The sequence below is a fragment of the Carassius carassius genome, chromosome 14 (genome assembly GCF_963082965.1).
Source record: "Carassius carassius chromosome 14, fCarCar2.1, whole genome shotgun sequence".
In the NCBI taxonomy this organism is placed as follows: Eukaryota; Metazoa; Chordata; class Actinopteri; order Cypriniformes; family Cyprinidae; genus Carassius; species Carassius carassius.
In genome coordinates this window covers 3,359,035-3,382,312 of record NC_081768.1, presented here as the reverse complement: position 1 = coordinate 3,382,312, position 23,278 = coordinate 3,359,035, and the positions used below count along the sequence as shown (strand labels likewise).

The 23,278-nt window shown below is 34.5% G+C and overlaps 1 protein-coding gene across 4 annotated transcripts in view; it reads right to left on the bottom strand.

The window, feature by feature from the left end:
- The window catches only part of LOC132156733 (equilibrative nucleoside transporter 1-like), a 33,731-nt gene that overhangs the window by 2,045 nt on the left and 8,408 nt on the right, over positions 1-23,278 (bottom strand). Inside the window, exons 1-11 of one of the 4 annotated variants that reach the window (XM_059565719.1) lie at positions 18,018-18,040; positions 9,392-9,473; positions 9,236-9,317; positions 8,191-8,369; positions 7,236-7,375; positions 5,767-5,901; positions 4,645-4,742; positions 4,462-4,543; positions 3,274-3,359; positions 3,043-3,154; positions 2,863-2,948 (exon numbers count right to left, since the gene is read on the bottom strand). In XM_059565719.1, the coding sequence (XP_059421702.1) occupies positions 2,863-2,948; positions 3,043-3,154; positions 3,274-3,359; positions 4,462-4,543; positions 4,645-4,742; positions 5,767-5,901; positions 7,236-7,375; positions 8,191-8,369; positions 9,236-9,317; positions 9,392-9,420 (1,029 nt within the window). In that variant the 5' untranslated portion in view covers positions 9,421-9,473; positions 18,018-18,040. Of the gene's footprint in view, positions 1-2,862; positions 2,949-3,042; positions 3,155-3,273; positions 3,360-4,461; positions 4,544-4,644; positions 4,743-5,766; positions 5,902-7,235; positions 7,376-8,190; positions 8,370-9,235; positions 9,318-9,391; positions 9,474-16,534; positions 16,652-18,017; positions 18,041-23,278 lie in introns of those variants that run through there. The other 3 variants (XM_059565720.1, XM_059565717.1, XM_059565718.1) reach the window with 3 other exon arrangements.

Here is a 23,278-nt window from a genome sequence, read left to right as displayed (position 1 = left end):
CAAGTACTAATAAAATACTCAAATTCAAAATTTTATTTTACTGAAATAAAATACAAATTCTTGCCAGAGAGAAACATTTAAATTAGTTATTTAAAACAATGAATTAAATTACATATTAACTGAAGTTAAAAATGAAAATAAAAGCCAATTCAAAGTGAATTACTTACTAAACACTGAAAAGAATGTTTAATTAAATGTAACATTATTAATAGATCATTAATATTATTTAAACTTTTAAAATCTATTATTATTTAAATAATATCATTTAAAATTAAATATTTATTTAAAATATTGGGTAACACACAAAAAAAGGTTTAATTTGTTACACCAAACTTTCAAAAATAATTTTCCCAATCATTTTTAATTTCAACATTTATTAATGCAAGACAAGGCATAATATAAATAATGCCATATTATAAACGTTCTAGCGGTTATTTATATTATTTTCTCATTATATCCACTACCAAGGTCCATCAGGATGGCTCTGGCCATTATCAAACCCATGCTGGTCGACCCAATGCTTAAGCAGTGCATGAGAAAGACAGAAGAACAGGCATTCATCATTCAGTACATTCTGAGGTCAAGCGAACGTCCGTGTGAAAGTGGCCTTTCTCCTAAAATACTCCAAACCCACAGCAATACTGAATCTAAATCTGGCTAATTTACAGCTACTGCCTGGACGAGACATCTTCACTTCATTTCCTACCCTCCTCATGTACCTCAGTACATGCTGATCTACAGCAGTCATAGTTTCTCCCATGATGCTCAGCTCTTGCCCAACCAATGCACACTCATTTCATTCGCTCGTGTTATTAAAGACAGGTTTTCAGAGTGATGGGGTCTGCTCCACTGAGCTCTTCCTTGATCACTTCAGCAGTTTTCCCTGTAAGTGAGTTTGACGTTTTATAGGAGGAAGTTACACAGCAGGCTGAGTTCCTAGTAAAAGTTTTCTGTGTTGACTTGTAAGTCGTGAGAGGAAAACACAGAGCTCAAAACAGATCAACTCTTGTTCAGAACCATACAAACATAACTAAAGCAGCGATGACAAAACTGTCATTTCACCAGGAGAAAACTTCACGCTGACCTTCCTAAGCACCAAAGACATGAACGACCTTAACAATATCTGTCTTATGATTATTAATACACAAATACATTAAAGCCTTAATGTCTACTAAATTTGTATTATTATAAATAACACCCTTCATATCATCTATATCTGCATTATTATAAATTATGTCTTGATATTATGATAATCTATTTGTATTATGATAAATAAATGCTTTGATAACAATACTCTTTGTATTGTGATAAAAATATATATATTTGTATTATAATAAAAAAATCCTTCATATCTACTATATTTGTATTATTATAGTTTGAAAACTAAGAAAATAAAATCCTTTATAGAGCATACTTTTATTTTGATAAAATATTTACTATATTTGACAAATAAGTCTTCATATCTACTGTATTTGTATTACGATCAATAAATAAAATCCATATCTACCATTTGCATTATGATCAATAAAAATCTATATTTGTATAAGTAAATAAATAAAAATCCTTCGTACCTTATATTTGTATTATGACCGATAGCAAGATAAATAAATACAACCCTCGAAGTCTCCTATAAATAAAAATAAAACCATATCTACTGTTTTTGTATTATGAAAAAATAAATACTTGATATATATATATATATATATATATATATATATATATATATATACTATAAATAAATATAATCCTTGATTTCTATTATAAATAAAATCAATGAATACAATCTAAACGAGCTAGAACAAACTAATCTTTTCAAACGGTTTTACAGAGAGTAAAGATTTGATTTTTGATAAACGCTGTAAGTGGAAGAAACTTGATTTGACCACTAAACTAATTTGTTTCTCAAAGCCCAGGTTACAATCAAAAAGACCACCAAGATTTTCTAGCACAGGGTGTAAAGTAGGAAGGACTCAGTCTTTATATGACTTTAAACCAAACAAAATCATTTCGGTTACTAAACTAAAAGATTCTGCTTTAACCATATTTTTTATTCGTTTAGACAATCCAACATAGGTCCTAAAAATGCTTTACTTTTATGCTGTAAGGGAAAATACAGTTAAGTATCATAAGTGAAAGGACACTCCATATTTCTCAAAGATTGCACCAATTGGTAGCATAAATATAGGAAATAAAAATGGGCCGAGAATTGAGCCCTGTGGCACCCCACAAGCAATTGGGTTTGAGGACGAACTATGTTGGCCAATGGAAACACTAAAACCTCCGTTTTAAAAAGATTTTAACTATTTCACCTATCACCTATTTCATAACACCCATCGATCAGTTTTTTTAACCAAAGCATGAAAGTATGATGAGAGTAGGTATGAAAATAGTAGTTTACAAGAAACAGACTGAAATTGCAACAAAGGGCAAGATTTTTGGTGAATAACATTTGATTCTGTTCCACACACAAAGCCATCATGTTATTCCGAAGACCACATTCGGACCAAATGCGTTTTGTCCTTTTTGGAGCTTGGCTGTGGTTACTGCATGGAAACAGCAACTTGTTCCACATAACAAAGTCACATGAGTTCATAAAAACATCATGTTTTCATTTCTGGCTGAACTGCTCTTTCAAATGATGTAGGACTTTCCAGAGAAACTTGCCAACAGTGTTTTCCCTGCTCTGCTCTTTGTAGCTCGGTTCTGTTCAGCAAGATCACACTTTAACAGGAACTCCACAAAAACCCAGGAGGGGACGGTCAAATAAAAAAGCAGATGCTCCATCTGGTTCAAGCTCTAATAAAGCATTTGCATGTGTTTGAAGAGTCTGTGTCTGAGCCAGATTATCATACACACACGTACCCACATACAAACAGCAGTCAGGCTCCTGCCAGCCCAGTCCATCATGTTGAACAGGAGGAAGCAGGACACTGGGATGAAATAATTATCTATGAAAGAGACGGAGGAGATGTGATACGACTGCTCTCAGTGGCAGAGAATACGAATAGGAACATTGATATAGTGACATGCAAACACACTTACTCCAACCGTTCCTCTCGTCAACAACAGTGGTCCTGACATCAACAGTGACAGCTGGGAAGACGCCAATGGTGATTGTGAAAACAAAGCACACGGAAAGAGCCATCACCCAGATCTGAGACAGGAGATCAAACAGTACAAGTCTTATTAGAAAAAGACTTCCTGGCTCTTTAAAGACTTTATGATGCATCACTATTTTTGTTGGTTTTGTGGGCAGCTGGTTGGAGTTGATACCTGTTTGAAGATGCCAAACACTGACACAGCGGGTTTGCTCTCTTCTTCAGTCAGGCTCAGGACCGGCCTCTTCTCTGCTTGATCTTCTAGAAGCCAGGAACACAAAAACAAGTTTCTCTTTACAGGGAAACACGGATGATACGAGTCACGATTCCATACTTCTGTATTTGTCATTTAGCAGCATTAAAGTCTAAGAATAAAACACTAATAAAAAAATACAATATATAAAATATTGTAACAAGACTTTTAAGACAAAACTCTCTAAATATAAAGCGTAAATATTTAAGGTACAGTCCATTTTAATGCAAAATAAGATCAAATAAGAAAATGTAAAGATAAAAAAAAAAGGTTTTTTTTTTTTGTTTTTTTTTTTTTTAGAGCACTAGTGTCCCGAAGTCAAAATATTTAGGTAAAAAGAAAGTTCTAAAATCAAAAAAAATTACACATACATATACACTGAAATAAAAGTGTTTTTAAAATTAAACAATTATAAATTAAATTATGCAATACAATAAAATTACAATAAAAACTAATTACAAAAATTATATAAATTTTAATAAATGTAAGATAAGATAAAAAACAAAGATAAAAAGTGTCCCCAATGTCAAAATATTTAGGTCAAAATTATAAAATTACAAAATAAAAAAAAATATCTATAAATGGAAATAAGAATATTAAACAATTCTCAATTGAAATAATGTATAAATACAATATAATTAAAATAAAAAAAAAATGATATAAATTGAAATAAATGTGCCTGTTATTTAGACAGGACTCAAGTGCACTAGTGTTCCTACGCTAAAATATTTAGGACTCGGAGGTAAAATAAAATCATCTGAAGCACAAATAAATTAGCTCAAAATCTTGACTAGATACGTCTGTATGTTGCCTGAATATTAATAGTTTCTTGAAGATTGGTAACCTTCAGAGGGCACCATCTCTATGACCTGATTTATACTGTATTCACAAACTCTGCAATATTAGAACTTCTGCATGCTTTCTCGGTTTGTGTGATATGAAGTCAAATGAAAAGCAGCCATTCACAGTCTGAAACCTATCCCATCTTCAAAGTTGGATGCATTGGTGGTAACTGTGTTTTATTATTCCAGTGGTCTCATATATTCATTCATGAGCATTAGACGACATCAGATGTTTAGAGAAACATTTTTGATAAACGCTGGACATTACCTTGTTTCAGCAAATCCATCTTGTTTTCCTCATCAGAGTTGGATCGGGAGCCATTGCTCTCAGAATAATACTGGAAAAACTCCTGCAGAACAAATACTTGGAGTTTTTAACATGTATACGTCAAAACATAATTCTCAGCATTGATCAGTGGAAATGAAACGCAGATGTGAGTTTACATCATACCATTTTAGGCAGAGCGAAGTACGAAACTATGGCCAAGAGAATAACCACACAGGCAGTGATGAAGTAACCGAAGGCACTGTCCTGCAGCTCTGAGCCCGCTGGAAAAGACAACAACACCTGAAACTAAACAGTCACGTCTGCAAAATAAAAAAGTTGCTTCAAAACACAAATTTAGCCATTCACAGGTGCTCAAGGAAGTCAATGTTTTTTGACATATAAACACACATTTCACTTATCAACTAGTTCTGCATTTAATTCTGATATTAAAATGTTTGAATTGATCCAGTGCAATTTTACTGTCTTTATACTATTATATTACTATTATATTATATTACTGTATTAATATATTTTTATTTTCAGTTTGCATTTTAATGTTAGTAATATGATGTGCATTTGTAAGTTTTATTAGTTTTAGTTAAAAAAATATATATATAGTTTGCCTTATATTTTGCTTTATTTTTATTTCAGCTTTAGTATTTTAATTTATGTTTATTTTATTTCATTTTGTTCCCAAGGTTATATTTACAATTTTATGTGACGTGATAATTTCAGCTTTAAACATATCTGAATCTACTGGAAATCTTTTGGTTCAGCATTATTTTAGCCTTTTTTATAACCTAAAGTATTTATTAATATAAACATTTTTAATATTAGTTTGATTAAAATTGTTATGCGTGTTTGTCCTTTATATTAGTTTTATAAAGAATATTTCTATTTAGCTTTATTTTTACTTTATTTTTTCCATTTTAATTTTGGTGCTTCAACTTATTTTAAAAGAGTTCTTTCAGTTTAAGGTTTTTATCTTATACTAATTGTTATTTTTATTTCAAATTTAAACATCTACATTGAATCGGTTTTATCAGGTATTAAGTATTATTTATATCCAATTCTAATATTATTTAATAATTAATATTTTTATACATTTAATATTTTTATATTTTTTTGTATTATAATTAGCTTTTTACATATTTCTGTTTAGCATTAATTTAATTTTATTTTATTTCAGCTTTCCTTATTCGTTTTAGCTAACAATAACAAAGCTGGTTTGGAATCTTCCACATTCCAGTTCCTCCAATTTGGAAAAGAAGAAAACAAAGAGAATGTCAAAAGATGAACACATACAGGCGAGCGCACAGATCATGGAGAAGGCTGCAAACGCCCCAGCCAGGCCCTGTCCGCTCATGATGGGTGTGGTGTAGGACGCTGGGAGCATCCCAGCTAAACCAAACAGACTCCCCTGAAGAATCGCCCCGAAAGCTGCAGAAAGAGACATAACGATGGTTAAGATTACAGATAAATGCACACAGAAACACGTAAAAGGTTATGATAACACATCTCTGAGAGTTCACTGCTGTAAGATCTTGTCTTTCAAGCAGGACCTCCCCCAGCTTGATTTTACCAAACATGCTGTGTATTAATATCAGCACCAAAGGATGTGTGTGAACTAGGGATGCACTGATAGGATTTTTTTGGGGCCGATACCGATATTACCAACCACTTATTCGCCGATTCCGATACAGATATTTGTCACTTCCTCAAATTTTGGCGTTAAAATAGATAGTATTTTGATCATGTTTTAAATTAGCAAAGTTAAATAAACTATACTAGCAGTTTTATTGTTGCATCATCAAATACTTTCTAATGAACATGGATTGGATCCATTTAACATTCAGCAAGCCTACATAAATACAACAGAACAAAGATAGATATTAAATAAACAGTGCTTTTTGGTAAAGTTTAACAGTTTTCAGGTACAGAAATAAAGTAAACAAAATTTAACACTTCACTGTATAAATTTAATACATATTTATTGTAACAGATTGTATTAGGATTAATCTTCTAATTTGTTTTTGTATACATTTAAACTATTATAAGTTTAAATATGTATGAGATCTCCTTTACTAAGGCACTTAGACTCTTATTTTGACAGGTTTTCTAGTCTACAAAGTTATATGGGTAATGAAAGCATGCAGTTCTGCAGATTTAAAGTTTGTCAGTTTATTAAGCAAACCCCGAAAAGGCATGAGATCTGTATATTTGTCAGTTGTAATAAGTCTTTTGTTTTTGTAATTCGCTGTATGTTGATGATAATGCAACTGAGAGTGAAAAAGGATGCAATAAACTTAATAAAATAACAGTAAAGTTTTGGTTATCATTCAGATGAGATCCACTACACTTATGAAAGTTACAAAAGTTTTTTAGTCAAGAATAGTGTGCAATCTTTTGTTATTTGATCAGCGTTAAAGTGCAGACAGCATAACTAGGATTGTACAACAGACATTATACATCTCAGTGCCTTCACGCAGTTAGTTAATATACCATTCGTTTGTTATATCGTCTTTTTTCTTTATATAGCCGATATGTTGATGGTTGTAAATTGAGGGAAAAAAATCGGCAGATAAATATTGGCAGCCGATATATCGGTGTATCCCTAGTGTGAATTCAAGCCATCTTTTACTCATTATGAACTCCAAACACAAACCAAACCTTGTGACCCGACCCAGAGGAGAGAAAAACTACAGAGAAGAGCACGACTTTGAGGTCAAGAGGCCTGGAATAGACACGCTGCAGATGATGATGATGATACTCACAGTTGATGCAGATGATTTTGATCATAGTGAAGGCAAAGAACGGCAGGGGCTCCATCTCCACCTTCACCAGCACAGCTGTGATGAGAAACACCACTAAAATGACAGACAGACTGCCTGAGATCCTCAGCTTCTGAGGAATCCTGGGAAAAAACGACACAAGATCAGCTCTCCTGAGATAATGTTCAGACAGCAGCTAATATTGAGATTCATGCAGTTACACAATACCTCTTCATTATCATTACAGCTCATTTGCCACATTTTAGAAGTCAACAAAGTTGTTGAACAGCACAATGGAAGATGGGAGTGTGCATCAATTAAACCGTAGTTTCGTAAAGTAGACAATTTATATTTTTGATATAGATATATATACAAGAGGCAGTACTGTTTAGAGGCAGAATTTTTGGATTTCAAACAGATTTTATTGCAATTAATCTCAAGCCTGTTTGTCATAAACACAATACTGAATTTGCTGTGATATGAATTATATTAAAGTAATTCTATTTTTAATTTAATATATCCCTATCATGCATGAGTTCATGCATACATTTATACATTTTTAAATACAATATATAATATACAATAAATAATTACATTTAAAAAGGTCTGTAAAATAACTAGATTAAATACATTTATAATTAAAAAATATATAATTAATCATAGATTTATCGTCAATAGAATTTTTTTTTTAAACATTATGAAACAATAATAGTAATTGCTTCTAGTCTTTCTCTATCATTGAACAAGGTTTAGCTTCTGTAATCAGGTTTCAACTGGGCCATCACATTTTCAAAGAGTCTTTTAAGTCTAATATCAGCCAGAACAGAATTTCAATGAGCTTCAATGTCTAGTCGGGTGTTTAATGAAGCCATATTTAATCTTTTAAATGTACGTGTTAATTATGTGGGGGCTTTAATCTATACATGTTTCTCATATGAAACACAGTGGTTGCTCTCACCTCTGATGAATGAAAGAGTTGAGGCAGGTGAAAATCAGCAGCGGCACCATGGCACACAGCGTCATCACATTGTTGAACTTTGACTCCAGGACGCTTCGTCCAGGACTGTCCTCTGTACCATTGAGTGTCAGATTGTTTACTCCGTTTATCTGTGGGTCCTTCAGACGGTCGGTAAAGTACTGCAGAAAAATAAGAAGACAAGGAAAGTTATGTTACTATTTGAGGGCCATACAAGTCGCTCTCATTCACTTACATTCTTCTTTCATATTAATACATTTATGAATTCATATATTCAAATTATGACCCTTTATATTACCTTAAACATCATAGAATATCATTTGCATTAATATGAGAAAAATGTTACAGGTGCATTTTTATGTTTTTGGCTTCAAAATGCAAAATGCAGAGTTAAAAAAAAAGGCAGAATTGTCATTCATATCACAATATTTTAGAGCATATTAATGTGCTCGGTGAGAAAAAATTAATGTCAAGCCTTTCTTCAGACATTTTGAATACAAAAATCATTAAATGAACCATGAAGAAAATTCTATAGATCTTCAAAACTCTTCTTAAGATAGTTTTAATGAAATCTGTGAGGATTTGGTCCAATTAACCAAAACCAATCATATAAAGCTATCATATTAAACTTCTGAACTATGGATTCGTTTTACTATACCTTTATAACCTTCTTCAGTTTCTACATTTTGGGGACAGTGATCTCTCATGTTTCTTTAAAAATATCTCCACTTATGTTTCAAAGATTATACAAAGCCTTATGGGTTGAGAAAAACATTCAGGTGGGTAAATGATGATATAAATTCAGTAAATTGTGTTCTTTTTTTCCTTCTACTGATCCTGGTTTTTACTAAATAAACATAAGATTGACATTCTGTCATTTTTTTATGCTAATATAACAATATAGATAAAAGGTTTTCACCATAATCCCCAAATATATTGTCAAAACCCTTTGTGGAGAACGGTACTCCATTCACAATGTGCCAGTGAAGTTTGTCATTAACAGTGGTCTCAACGAGATGATTGTTACCAATGTAGCAGTCATGAAGAAATTCCATGGTAGCAGAGTTCCCAGGCCCAGAATGAAGAATATTATCCATACAGCATTATACCTGAAAGACAAGTCGCATTATTCACATGCAGTTTCATTATTGATCATATGAGAAAGTTACGCTCAAACATTTACCTGTCTTGCGGAGCATTGGCGGTTGTCATTGTGTCTGTCTGACGGATATATCACCGATGTGTTTCAGAATCTGGCATCAAATCTGAAATCACATGGAGACAGCCTTTATTCAGTGATAATGAACCATGGTTTCGTCATTTCAAACCCAATAAACACATTTCAGTGAAATGTTCAGCTTGAAAAGTATGTTTGTGCTGTTAATGGATATTCTGGCAGCAGCACCAACACAAACATACTGAAATATCTAAATAACAGTTTACATTTTCACTTCAGTATCATTTTTCCATGTGCTTCCAATTACACTTAATCCCTAAAACAATATTTTAAATATAATCACATATTCTGCTTGGAGGCATAAAAATAATTAAAACAAAAAAATAATTTCCTGAGCTCAAGCAACAGATTGTCTGCATTTGAGAAAAGTCTCCAACCCTCAAGGAAGAAATCTCAAAATCCTCTGCACTCAAGAGTTCATCTCTATGGACTAGAATAAAACTTTCTGTTTGTTCTAATTTGCTTAAATGATGTTGTTTATGCTGCATAAACAAATATGGATGCCTTATGACAATAACCTTGAAGACATGCTTGAAACTGATGCATCGTCCTCATTCAAAAAGCATACTTTCAGCAGTCGCATAAACAGACTTTCTGTACACAGAGCACACCGAAGTACTTTTCATTCAAACAAAACAGACCACTTCATGAAGAGATTTATTGGCTGACAGGGAGCGTATTTCCCAGATGGACGAATTTTCATTCTTGGGTGACCCAACCCTTTAAAAATTAGGACAAATAATTGAAAATAGGTTTTCTCCCCAGCTACTGGAATTGTGTTCAATAATCAATATTGTCCCCTGCTCGTCTCTTTGGGAAATGTAATGATTTCACTCCATTTGAAATTCTGCACTGTAATTTCAGTAATCAGGTTATGGAAAACAAGTCGAAATGCTATGGTTAAGGTTAACAGTAACTTGTCAAAAGAAACATGAGTTTTAGTTTTGGCAGACATGAGAGAATCTGTGGAGCTCCAAGAAAGGAGAGATATATCACCAAAACCTGATGTGATCACACTAGTGTCAACACTACATTTAGATTAAATGGGTTGATTTCATGAGGCACAGCCAAATGTGTGCACAACATCTGATGAAGTGCACTTAACACACTAAAAATGCCATTAATGCAAGTTCGCAGAATTAAAAATGACTGTGTATATTATTAAGTTTCAAAAGTTTAGCGTCTTAAATGTATTTTTTTTTATGTTTTTGACAGGAGTTTCTATGAAAACTTTTTTTAAGTTGCCTTTTTCTACAAAAATAAGGTGAAATACAATTTAAAATTAGGTTTTCTGCTGAATTGAAAATAATCCCATGATGCAGTATAACTCATTCTGATATGCTGATTTGGAGCTCAAGAAACAATTGTGGTGGTAATACATTTTTCAGGATTTTTAATGAACAGGATTTAAAAGAGCAGCATTTATTTGAAAAAGAAATATTTTATAATAAATTATAGGGATGCACCGAATATTCGGCCACCGAAAATTTTCGGCCGAAAATTGCATTTTCGGTTTTCGGCCGATAGACTTTTATCACCGAAACAACACGGCCGAAATGTTGTGATGACGCAAACAGAAACCGCGACCTGCACGTGCATAGCGCAGACCACGAGCTCCCCGCGACATTCAATTCACACCTGTGAGAACACTCTCTCTCTTCTTATTCCTTTATTCGCAGCACTAAAGCGTCTCCTAACAAAGAGATTAAGACGGAACACGAAGTGAAAACAAAGAAAAGTAGAGTCTGTTAGCACACGTCTCACTGAGATCTTTTCAGATCCTCTGCACTTCATCGCGAATGTGCTTGATCCGCGTTATAAAGACCATTACTTGGATGCGGAAATAAGGCAGCGCGCACGAGAAATGATCCAGGCCGTGCTGGATGCGTAGAACCCGCGTGGAGACGGAGAAGCGCCAAGCGCAGGAGACTGAAATCAGAACGCAGAAAAAATAGACTCGTGTCTGCACCAGATGAGAGGCATGCACCCTCGGTGTCTGATATGTTCAGTGAAGTTCTGCAAGAAAGTGCCTCAAATAATAATAATACGTTGGCTATTTTGTTCTTAGGCTACTATATATGTGACATTATATATATATACACACACACACACACACACACACACATGCATACATAATATCATATTGTAGCCATTTTTCTGCTAGATTTCTGCTTTAATTTGATAAAAATGTTTATTTATGCCCTGGGCCTATTTAAATACACTCTCTCAAATATTTGTCATCTGCCTGACATTTGAGAAGCTCAACTGCTCAACAGCTAGATGGTTATCTGTCTGAAGTCCCCATCCCCAGAAGTGATAACAGTCTTGCCTACTGGAGAAGTAATGCACTTTCTAGTCCTACAGAGAAAAATTTCAAATGCACTTCACCTAAATGCACTTTGTTTTTATGAGAGAACAGTTCATTTTAAAACCTTTCTGCAGGCCAGTAGGCCTGTACATTATTATTTAATATACACATGAGTGGGATACATTTTTAGTTTGAATTTTATTTTAATACTGTGCATTGTTGCAATGTGCTTAATAAATATTTGCATAATTTGTAATTATGTATTTTTATGTTTTTTTTAAATAATTTATGTAATTGTAATTATCTTTGAAACTTTAATATTAATTTATGCAATTGCAATGTCTTAATTTTAGTAAAGTTAGTACACGGTCATAGCAATAAATGCAATGGTACTAATAATTGGCATAATTTCTTTCGGTGTTTCGGTTTTCGGCCTTGGTTTTCTCTTTTTCGGTTTTCGGTTTCGGCCAAGAATTTTCATTTCGGTGCATCCCTAATAAATTAATTGACATTTTTGGTCAGTTTGATGCATTATTATTATTTAATTTAAAGAAAAAAGTTGAATGGCAGTACAGCATATATTATAGGCCTATAAATATTTTAAAGGAGTATATGCATTTATAATAATAATATCCAAAACATTTTTTAAAAAAATTCCATTCTTATTCATACACACAGTACTGTTTAAAAGACATCTGTCTTTATTAATTAAAAGCCTTATATCTGCGAACACAACTGTCCCATTACACTTTTCCAAGCGCTTGCCAATAACATCTCTGATTTACAGTGTACATTCACTTCCAGATCAGCTCATGCACCAAATCTGAAAACTTCCATTTCTACACGAGCCAATGGGCACACTGTCAGAGCCACACTCCACAAATTTATCCCAGCAGCCTGCAATCACTCAATCACCCGCTATTTTACACCTCCCACGTCCTGAAAAACATCTCTGGCCAGTTTCCAAACCATCTTCTGACACGCGGCTTCCTGGGACTGTGCTTCTAAAAGCTCCCTCAGGGGCTCCATGTTTCACAACAAAGCTAGGGTCCTGAAATAGTTTCTCTGTTGGGGTGTTGAGCCTTGAGCGGACCTCAAGAGAGGCTCTGTAACCTGAGAATATCAGCAGCGCATCCAAGAACAAGCTCAGAACAGCTTTCAGTTCAAGAGGCCCTGCGTTCCAGTTCTAGCGTTCTATCTCCAAAGCACAAAACGGGTTTACGCCATTCTTTTAGGAAATCTTTGCTTGAATTATTCCTCTAATATAACTACAAACATTAAAAAACATTCAGAAACCAAACATTATGAAATTCCAGTATTTCTTTACTGTAATGGAATATTAGAATAAAAATGGTTCCCAATTCACAATTGTTACTACACTTAAAAATAATAATAATAATAATGTTTCCAGAAGAGGGGTTTTGCAGCAATGCAATAGACAAACCATTTTTGTTTCCCCAACAAACTTTTCAGCAAACAGCTCTTTAAAGATTTTTTTTTCCTCAATGTGAAGAATATTTAAATAATATAAAGAACCTTTTCCATTATAAAGTATGGCTGGGCAATATAAAGAATATTTAATCATCATGAATATACAATTACAGAATTTCGTGAATATCAAATATTGTTGAAAATTAAGATTAATGTGCCAAAGATGGCACCTTTATTGGCATTGTTGATTCCACAAAGAACATATATCATCCATGGAATCTTTCCATTCCACAAAAAGAAATTTATAGTGGAAAAAGGTTCTTTAGATTATTAAAATGTTCTTCACACCAAGAAAAATGGCTCTTTTTAGAACTGTTAGCTGAAAGGTTCTTTGGGAAACCCACAAATGGTTCTATGGAATAAATGTGAAACCTTTATTTGTGTAGCCAATTTCACTCCTCCTGCAAACTATAGCCAAAAAAATGCTTACATGGTTTAGCAACTAGTTTAAAAGAGTTTCAGTTCCAGTGAAAACAAAGTGTCACAGAACATCTCTTAAACCAGAAACCACGGATAAACGGTGTTCTCAGATAAAAATGTTTGAAACACTTGCGCAATTTACCCCAGCAGCACAGGGCAAAATGCAGTATGTGAACTGCACTGATCTAAAGATGTTAGAATGCACTTTTTGCACCCATATCTCAACCCTAGATATTGTTATCTCCTTTAGATATACCTCAGCCCTATTAAGAACCTTTTGTGCAATGCAAAGGATGTTAAAGTTTCTTCATGCCTTCAACCACTGATCGAGTACAGATCCTTTGTGTAAAGAACCGCCCTACCTGTGCTAAACAAAACCTAATTTCTATTACAAAACAGAAGTTTTGTCACAGCAGGCCATGATTACATTTATGTTCCGTGACTAATTCTGAAAGTGCTGAGAGGCAACTGGGCAGCATGCCGGTTTTCTCCACTGGATTATCATTCAAGAGTAAGAAACTCACAATTGGCTGGAGCATAAGGCCATTTCATTTGCCCTCTATTCTCATCCTCAAAAAAATATTTATCAAAGCATGAGTTTGATTTTCTGCCATGTTACCAAAGGCAAAAACTGGATTTAAATAAACAGTGCAATATGTCAGCTTATTTATGACAAAAATCTAAACTCCATAAAACCACTCAAACCTCTTGAAATCCCCAACCCTAGTTTTGTTTTTAACTACTTAAAACAAAGTTCAATTAAAAAAATAAAAAAAAAATGAGGATAGGGCTTTGGGTAGTGAAAACTAGGCGTTAGATACCAAAATGTAGCCAGATGGTTTGGAGGCAAAGGGTTGCAAGTTGCATTTGTGATGTCAGAAGAAAACGAACGTTATTTCTGAGGTAATGCATTCTGATAAAAGATTAAAATAAAAACATTTGGAATAACCAGGAGTCTGCATTAAGAAAGTAAACTGTCAATTTTGATTTTATTGACTTCTGAAAACAGATGTATTAGTTCTGTAACCACAGACTTAACCTGCAGAATCATATGCAAGTTTTGTGCTAACAGCTGCACAGAATACCGTTTAGGAAACCCACCTAGGATGTGGCAGTTCAGTGCCTAACACGAACATGCGGCCAGAGTTGCATGCTATGCATGCATGCCACATGAGTTACATTAGGAACATTTGCCTGCTTTGGATAAGACTGAGACCTCACTATGTCTGTCCATTATCTCTGCTCACATGAATCTCATCTAAAGAGCATGTGAAGTCCAAGCCACAGGCATATGCATCAGCATCAAGACACTTAAATTCAACCTTTGTGAAAAACTAAACCCCACAGAAAGCAAAACAGTGATTCAAACTGGGGAATTTATTGTGAACAACCAATTTGGTTCCAATTTTTAACCTTAATCTTTTTACATCAACTATTTGTATAGTAATTTATATTTTATCTTTATTTAATGTTCTACTGTTAGTGTTATCTGTATGCACCAAGGGTCAGAGAGTAACAATTTCTATTCTCTGTATGTATGCATGTACTGCACATGTGGAAGAATTGACAATAAAGCACTAATAAAGACTTGACTTAACCTTCCTATTGGTATGAATGAAAATGTGTCAGAAGAAATCAATAAATAATCTTTTATATTGAGTAAATAAGAAACAATACCATCTCAAAAAGCATTGTATTTGACATTTTAGGAGTAAACAATCATACACGTTCAAACAAACACTAAAAGCTAAAAACGTTCAGTTGTTTTCATGGGTCTTTAAAAGTCATGCAAAAATCTCTAGCATCATATTTCAGCTACAGTTCGAATACACCAAATGGAGAAAGAGATTGCAGATAAAGCACATGAGCTGTGTTTACTACTTGCTGTGCTCATTGGAGTAGATAAGCTTCTAATCACTTTGAACTAATCAACGTATAACACATCTATGAAGATTCTACTGGTTTAGTATTATATTGACATTATATTCATTTTAGGTTAACTAGTGCTCAAACTGTCCAAATATTTTAGGGGTGAAACAAGCACAAAGACTTTGCCAGTGAATCTACAGATCTCAGTAACGTTAGTTCATTACTAGTAGCGGTCACTAGGCTATTGTTAAAAACGAGACAAGATGGTACATGGCACATGGTAAACCACGCGATTCTGCCCAAAGCCTTCTAACGTCATCATATACTACCCATAGACGTAAAATACTCTGCGCCGGAAAAACGCCCGGGTTTGATAAAACTGTCAAGCATAGGCTTACATAGTAACCATCATAGCATCATTCACTTGCCTCTATGTCCATGTCAAATCACCAACCAATGTATATTTCACTGAACACATTTATAGCACACAACCCCAAAGTTATTCAAATAAAAGAACACCACGTGTGTAGTTGTGAATGACTAACGCCGGTTTTCTGACGGAACATCATACGCAACAGAATACCGGTGCACGCACGTGGCGAGTAAGAAACAATTAAATAATACTCTGTTGGACACATTCTCAAACCTAATCAACACATTTACAAAATACTAAAGATAACATAGTAAAAATAAATATCGCAGGATGTTCGCTAAGAAAGTTTCTAAAAGTCGCAGATAATTTGGCGGTAAATTTAACCTGATCTCGCATTTAAAACAACACAGCGAGCGCGAAGCTTCAAATCAACAAGTGTTTCTAAAAGTACTGGACGCATTGGTACCAAAAACCCACTCCTCGTTTAACATTAGATCTCTCGTGTTTGGAAATACAGGTTTCAAACGAAAATGATCATAAAAGTAACTTACGCGGTAAAAGTGAAAATGGAAAAAAAAGTGCGTGAGATGCGAGTAAAATAAGTTACTGTAGTAAACTCGAGCCCTACCTTCACGTGTGGAGAGTAGAAGAGACTGAGTGAGAGGGAGCTTCACACACAAAGACACGAACTCTGAGGAGGGACTGTCCCATTATCATGCTGATGATAGGAAGGGTTTGCTTATACTATATACTATGATCATTTTATTATTCAATAATAATGTTTAGGTCGGACTAAAAACTTCTCGGTTTTATGTATACAAGTTTGGACACAACGTGTGTAAGTGCTTCTAATGAATTTTCTTGAGAAATTTAACTTTTGCCAACTAATGAATATCTTCACAGACACCTTTGCTAGTATCTTCACATTCATTCGTGCATGCATTCATTAATAAAGAACGAAATTCGCTTCCTGCTGCACCTGAACGAACAAATACAAATCGGAGTTTAAACAAACTGAAAAAAAAATAAAACGCAGAGACGCGTCTCAAAGCGCTTCAACACCGAATCTGCTTCTTGCTTTTGTACCGACAAATACATACAAACTATATAAAAATACCCGTCTTGGAAAGTGTTTTCGAAAAAAACAACAACTGTCGGTTATGTCTTAAGTGAAAGTATTCTGAGTTAGTCTTGAATTTCAGAATTTTTCGAGTTTACATTTGTAAAATGTATGAACTACGAGATAAAAAGTCGCGATTCATTTTTAATTTAATTTTATTTTAAACCTGTGGTGGAAACCAGATTAGTACTGCAAGTTTTAAACTCAGAATTCATAGAAAAAATATATAAAATTAAATCATAATGTACTTTTTTTATACTTAATTATCTTATTTTACATGATTCCCTGTGGATTGTAAAGAAAAAGTATCAGTCTTCATAATCTTTGAACCCCTAAATTACTTAACGTTAATCAAATAGTGATTTAGGCATCATTTTAATAAAATCACTGTCAGGTCAAGCTCCATTCAGCAACTTTTCATGATACACTCAATTCTCATGTGCATGCATATCCTGGCTCACAGACATGCATGCCATCAGAGGAATGAAGTGGCTTAGAAATGTCATTTTCTGTTTTTAGATCTACTGTGTGATTTGTAATTAAAATAGTTTAACAAATAAGTCCAGTAAATGAGATGATGTTCATTTTTCGAAGTACTTTATTGTGTCTTGTTTACGTCTGTAGGTCGGGTTCTGTGTCAGATGAATTTGTATGTTTAAAATAGAACTGGCAACCGTGTTGTGTTCTTATGGGCGGCCGCTTGGCTATAACCGTGTGGTTAGACTTTGTTTGCACTTACAGTCCGACCGCTTCCACCTACACCCTGTCTAGTCTAAAAGCAGTCGTGGTTGGAGTGAGACAGTCTCTCCATGGACGTGAAGTTTAACAAGTAAACATCCTAAAAAAGTGGGAGGGGACAAAAACTCCAAGCAAGCACTTCTTAGGTAATATAACTTAGAATAACAACCATTATCGGCTTCAAAATAAGTGCTACAACCTGACGTCCATAGCCTTCACCACAACACTGCCTCATTCAAACTGAAGTCCTAACCATCCAGAAAATGAAGAGTGCATGAAGTGCCAACACTGTTCTGTTGATCTGGGTCAAGCTCTGTTTGCTTCAGGAACAGTCTTCTGGAAATACACTCAAGTCACTCTGGATTAGTTTGAATGTGCTCTTCACACACAGTATATGTTCGTCAAGTACTTCCACGTCAAATGCACTAAATCCCAGCCTCAACCCATTCAGAAATACCAGTACTTACATAGAAACCTATACATAGTAGCCAGAAAGAAATGGTAATTAAAAAAAAAACCTTCCACATCTTCACTTGTAAAGGGTGAGTTAATAATATTGTATTTAACTACTCCTTAAAAAATGTATAATGTAGATAGAGATATATTATACACACATATATCCTGTCATGAAGCTTTGTTTTGGAGAAATTAATGAATATAGAGCACTTATGTGCCCAAAGGCACATTAAATCTGTGTGCAGTCTGTCACGTACCTGCAGAACGGAGGAACAGGAGCTGAGCACATGGCAGTGCAACAATCTCTGTAGTGTGTGAAATGAAATCAGAGCTGTTCAGTCACCCCTCAACTTCTGTCAGCTCAGAGGACTCTGCTTTGGATTTAGATCTTGTTTTAATAGGTAAATTATACAGGCATTTTATATATATATTAGACTTACGGGCTATTTCAATATGTAGCAATGCCCCCACGACAACCACAAAGCATTCATATTGTGCAAACTGTTGTTTACCCAGCATGCTTTGTGGTTGGAGTCATATCAAAAGGAGTTTAAACTGATAACTTGCTAGGAATATAAACTTCACTTGTTGAGTCAGGTGAATTTCTGGGGGTTTGTGAGGTCATTAAAATCAATTAATTATAATTCAATCTTGAACAGCCTATATAAAAATGTAAAATAGTAATAAATAAGCGACTATCTTCAGAAAAGTTTCAATGGCATACAATTTAGTAGTGATGTCATAAATTGTCCCTAGCAATAATTTTGATCAAACAGTTAAATTTATATGTAATTTCGGCCGGATATAAATAGGTCATACTGTACTATTACCTGAGAAAAATAGAAAACTGCATGCTTTCAAGGATGTACATTTAATACATGTGTGGAGTAAGAACATATAACCTAGTGTGTTTAAAACATACGTGCACAGTTCAGTTGAATGATAAAGTTTAACTTTATGTTGTTATGCTGTGTTTTGTGTTCATCTGCTTCTCCCATTTTCTCTTTTTCCCTTGACAGTCACTCTGAATAGACTAATACTATCAGATACAATAATAATTTATCATATATTTATTACGGATAAATTTAACACTCACTTCAATGGTATGGAAATCAACTGATTTCTTTTTTAAATGTCACTAACTAAACTGCAGTGCTCAAACTATTTAAAATATAGTGAATTAAACTACAAACGCGATCATAATGCACAAAGTCTCCATCCAACATGTGTTTTGAGGTGCAGCTCATCATATTAATGGAGTATTTCACTAGTTAGCAGTAAACCGGTTACCTCACCTGAGTATCTTTGTAGATTTGTGTTGGATGAAATTAAAATATAAATTTTGTATTTGTAAACAAGAATTTTTTTCCCACTTATTTCAGTTGACGTCATAAAACTAGCGAGCTAAGCCAGTGGTTTGATAATATGATTCAACTCAGGATTGTCAGATTAATTAAAAAGTAATAAATGTACACCTTAAGAGGACACAGAATGAATATAGAGATGCAGTTTACACCGTTTTAAGATTAACAGAACTTTAGAGTTTATAGTTGGTCACTCTTGTCTTTGAGTTTTTTTTTTTTTTTACATGCAGATATGGCATTAAATTATTGAAATATTTAAGTAAAATCTCAAGGGGTACTTCAAGTGAATAATGTAGGCCGAAGGAGTTCGGCTGGGGTCCCCGAACAGCCTTTTAGCAAACAGTTCTTAAAAAAAAAATTTAAAAAAAGTATTAATAAACAATTATTTTAATTTAAACATAATTTTTCCACCATAAAGAACCTTTTGTGCAGTGGAAATGTTCTATGGATGTTAAAGGTTCTTCGTGGAACCATCAATTCCAATTAAGAACCTTCATTTTTAAGAGTGTATGTATGCTATAATTGTTGAGATAGTCTAAAATGTCTATGCCATGTTTATAGTTATTCCGATTTGTATTATGGTGTTTGGTACTTTTTGTACCTCAGATTTAATTTGTATCTTGAAACTACAAAATATAAGTTATTTTGCATGCACTTGCATTGAAATGTGATTTGACTAATAGTCCTAGACAGGTGTTTATAAAAACTTATTGAATCCAGAGTGTCATTACAAAAGAAAATAGCAGGAACGAAAGCATTGTCAAGATGTGTTTTCACATTCAAGATTAGTAAAACTGCCAGATTCCACAGCACTAGCATTAGGAGAAAGCATGCATAGAGCGGGTCATTCTCTGATTGTTATTTACAGGCACGAAAAGGGTCTTCCTGCTGAAGCTTCTGAGGGAGGAGTATCCTGACATCCACTCAAAACACACCATGTCCCATTGTCCTCATCCCACTATCACATTAGGCACAGCGGGCAAAGACAACAAGAGGAAACCTGGTCCAACCGACCCAGTGACCCATGTTCCATGTGACTTTGTTACATATTGCTGTGGAATGGGTCAAAGAGAGCCAAGTGAAACCAGCAGACAACAAATCAAATCGTCCTACAAACCTACTGGACCATCTGATAAAATCTGAAATCAGACATCCAAATATTGTATTCCCTAAAATTAAAATTTGCTGCCAATTTTCTCACCTTCATACTATCTAAAATGTGAGTTTGTTTCTTCATGCAAACAGATTTGTAGAAATGAAGCATTCCATTACTGTCTCACCAATGGATGCTCTGCAGTGAATGGGTGCTGTCAAAATGAGAGTCCAAACAGCTGATAAAAACATCACAATAATCCGCACCACCCAAGTCCATCAGTTAACATCTTGCAGATCCAAAAGCTGTACTTTTGCAAGAAACAAATCCATTATTAAGGTATTTTAACCATTTCAAACCACAAACGAGTCCATCCGATTGTCCTCCTACATCAAAATTCATATATATATAATCTCTGCATATCTCTCTCCTGATTCAGATGAGACAACTTTTTCACTGGAGAAAGAAATATTATGGATTCAAAAATTTTTTTTTTTTTACAATAAATTAACTAATGGACTGGAGTGGTTTGGGTTATTGTGATGTTTCTATCAGCTGTTTGGACTTTCATTCTGATGGCACCCTTTCACTGGAATGGATCCATTGGTGAGCAACTGATGTAATGATATATTTCTCCAAATCTGAAGAAACAAACTCCTGACAAGTGAGTAAATTCTCAACCAGCTTTAATTTTGCTGTGAACTACTCCTTGCATGTTGCACACACTGAATAAAAAATAAAAACTTTTATTCAAAAACATAAATACTGCTGGTTTATACAACGCATGTCCTAACACGTTCTCTTCTAGTCTTCATTCCTTGATTAGCATCGACACAGAAAGGCCCTTATGAGGGCAAACCAAAACTAAATTTTCATATCGGCTCTCCTCTATGCAGCTTGAGAACAGACAATGGGAAAGGGAATTTTTTTTGTAGTATGGATAAGACAAAAAGGTAAAGTGGTAGAAATACAATTTCAGCAGTTAAGATCACATACAGAACCAAGTTGCAAATTAGTCACAAACAGCTAGAATAACAAGTGAAAGTGAAGTGACATTCAGCCAAGTATGGTGACCCATACTCAGAATTCGTGCTCTGCATTTAACCCATCCGAAGTGCACACACACAGAGCAGTGAACACACACACACACTGTGAACACACACCCGGAGCAGTGGGCAGCCGTTTATGCTGCGGCGCCCGGGAAGCAGTTGGGGGTTCAGTGCCTTGCTCAAGGGCACCTCAGTCGTGGTATTGAAGGTGGAGAGAGAACTGTACATGCACTCCCCCCACCTACAATTCCTGCCGGCCCGAGACTCGAACTCACAACCCTTTGATTGCGAGTCCGACTCTCTAACCATTAGGCCACGACTTCAATGACTTTGTTGTTGGACCAACAACATCAATGACTTTAAGTCTAAATTCAATACGTCACATGACTTTTACTCAGACCAAAAATGCAATAGCCAGAGTCTTATAAGGTTAGTCTTATGACCCTCCATCTAAACCCACCAGACCTCGACATGTTCAGAATTATCAAACATTCTTCACGCTACATTTAGTGCTGGAAACATACGAACACTGGCCTTTGAAAATAGCCCGAAATAGGAATGACATTCAACTAGATCATTTACAAAATACAAGGAAACTTACATAAAATCTAATATGCAATATCTAAAATTCCATGAAAGCAAAGAAGCTTAAGTTAAAAGTTAATTTAGTCTAATTGAGCACCATGTCACGTTTTCTTACCTGAACTCGTGTGTCTCTGTCTGTGTACGTTAGTGCTGCCATTGGTTTAGTGTTATGGCTCTTATTTCATCTGTACTGGCATAGTGAAGATGCCTTTAAAGATACCTTCACTGCAGATGGAGGTGGTGCAAGTTACGGCCAATGATATGAATCAGAATAGGTTTGAAAGGTCTAAGTGTACATAATATTAAATGCAATGTCTCAAAACACCTTTTCAATTATTTTCTCGGCAACCCTCCTGAATAATCATCATTACAAATAGCAAAAAAAGAACACAAATATAGTTTATGAGGTTGAAAAGCAAAGATAAAAGTTCAGCTCCGCCATGTTCAAGATGAAATGCACGCCATTTTTATAGTTAAGCTTGCTTGCCAAAGCCGCAAAAATCACCTTATTCTAAGTTCTCACCAATTATAGCAATACTTATTTTTTTTTTATTAAATAAATCTATTTATATTCCTCCTGACTAGCAACCATATCCGCACTGTTGGCACTCCATATGATCTGAGAAACACGACCTCGACAAACTTTGGAAAGTATTACACACTTTTGTTCACAAGCTTGCTCTTGACCTCATGACTCGACACAGTGTGTCGACTGTTCTTCAAATCCTTAGAAACAACACTTTGGAAAATCTTGCAGATCGGGAGCATCTGGACGTGGTTTAATCGGTTGTGGGATGCTAGGAATTCTTAACCCTCTAACTGACCACGAAAAGAGATCCCACCTTTTAACCTGGGATCAAAACGAAACCCCACTGAACAACCATTGAAGAATCAACCTCAAGAACAAAAACACTTTTTAAGTGTATTATGAGAAATATAAAAAGCACAGGAGAATAAAATGTGTTCT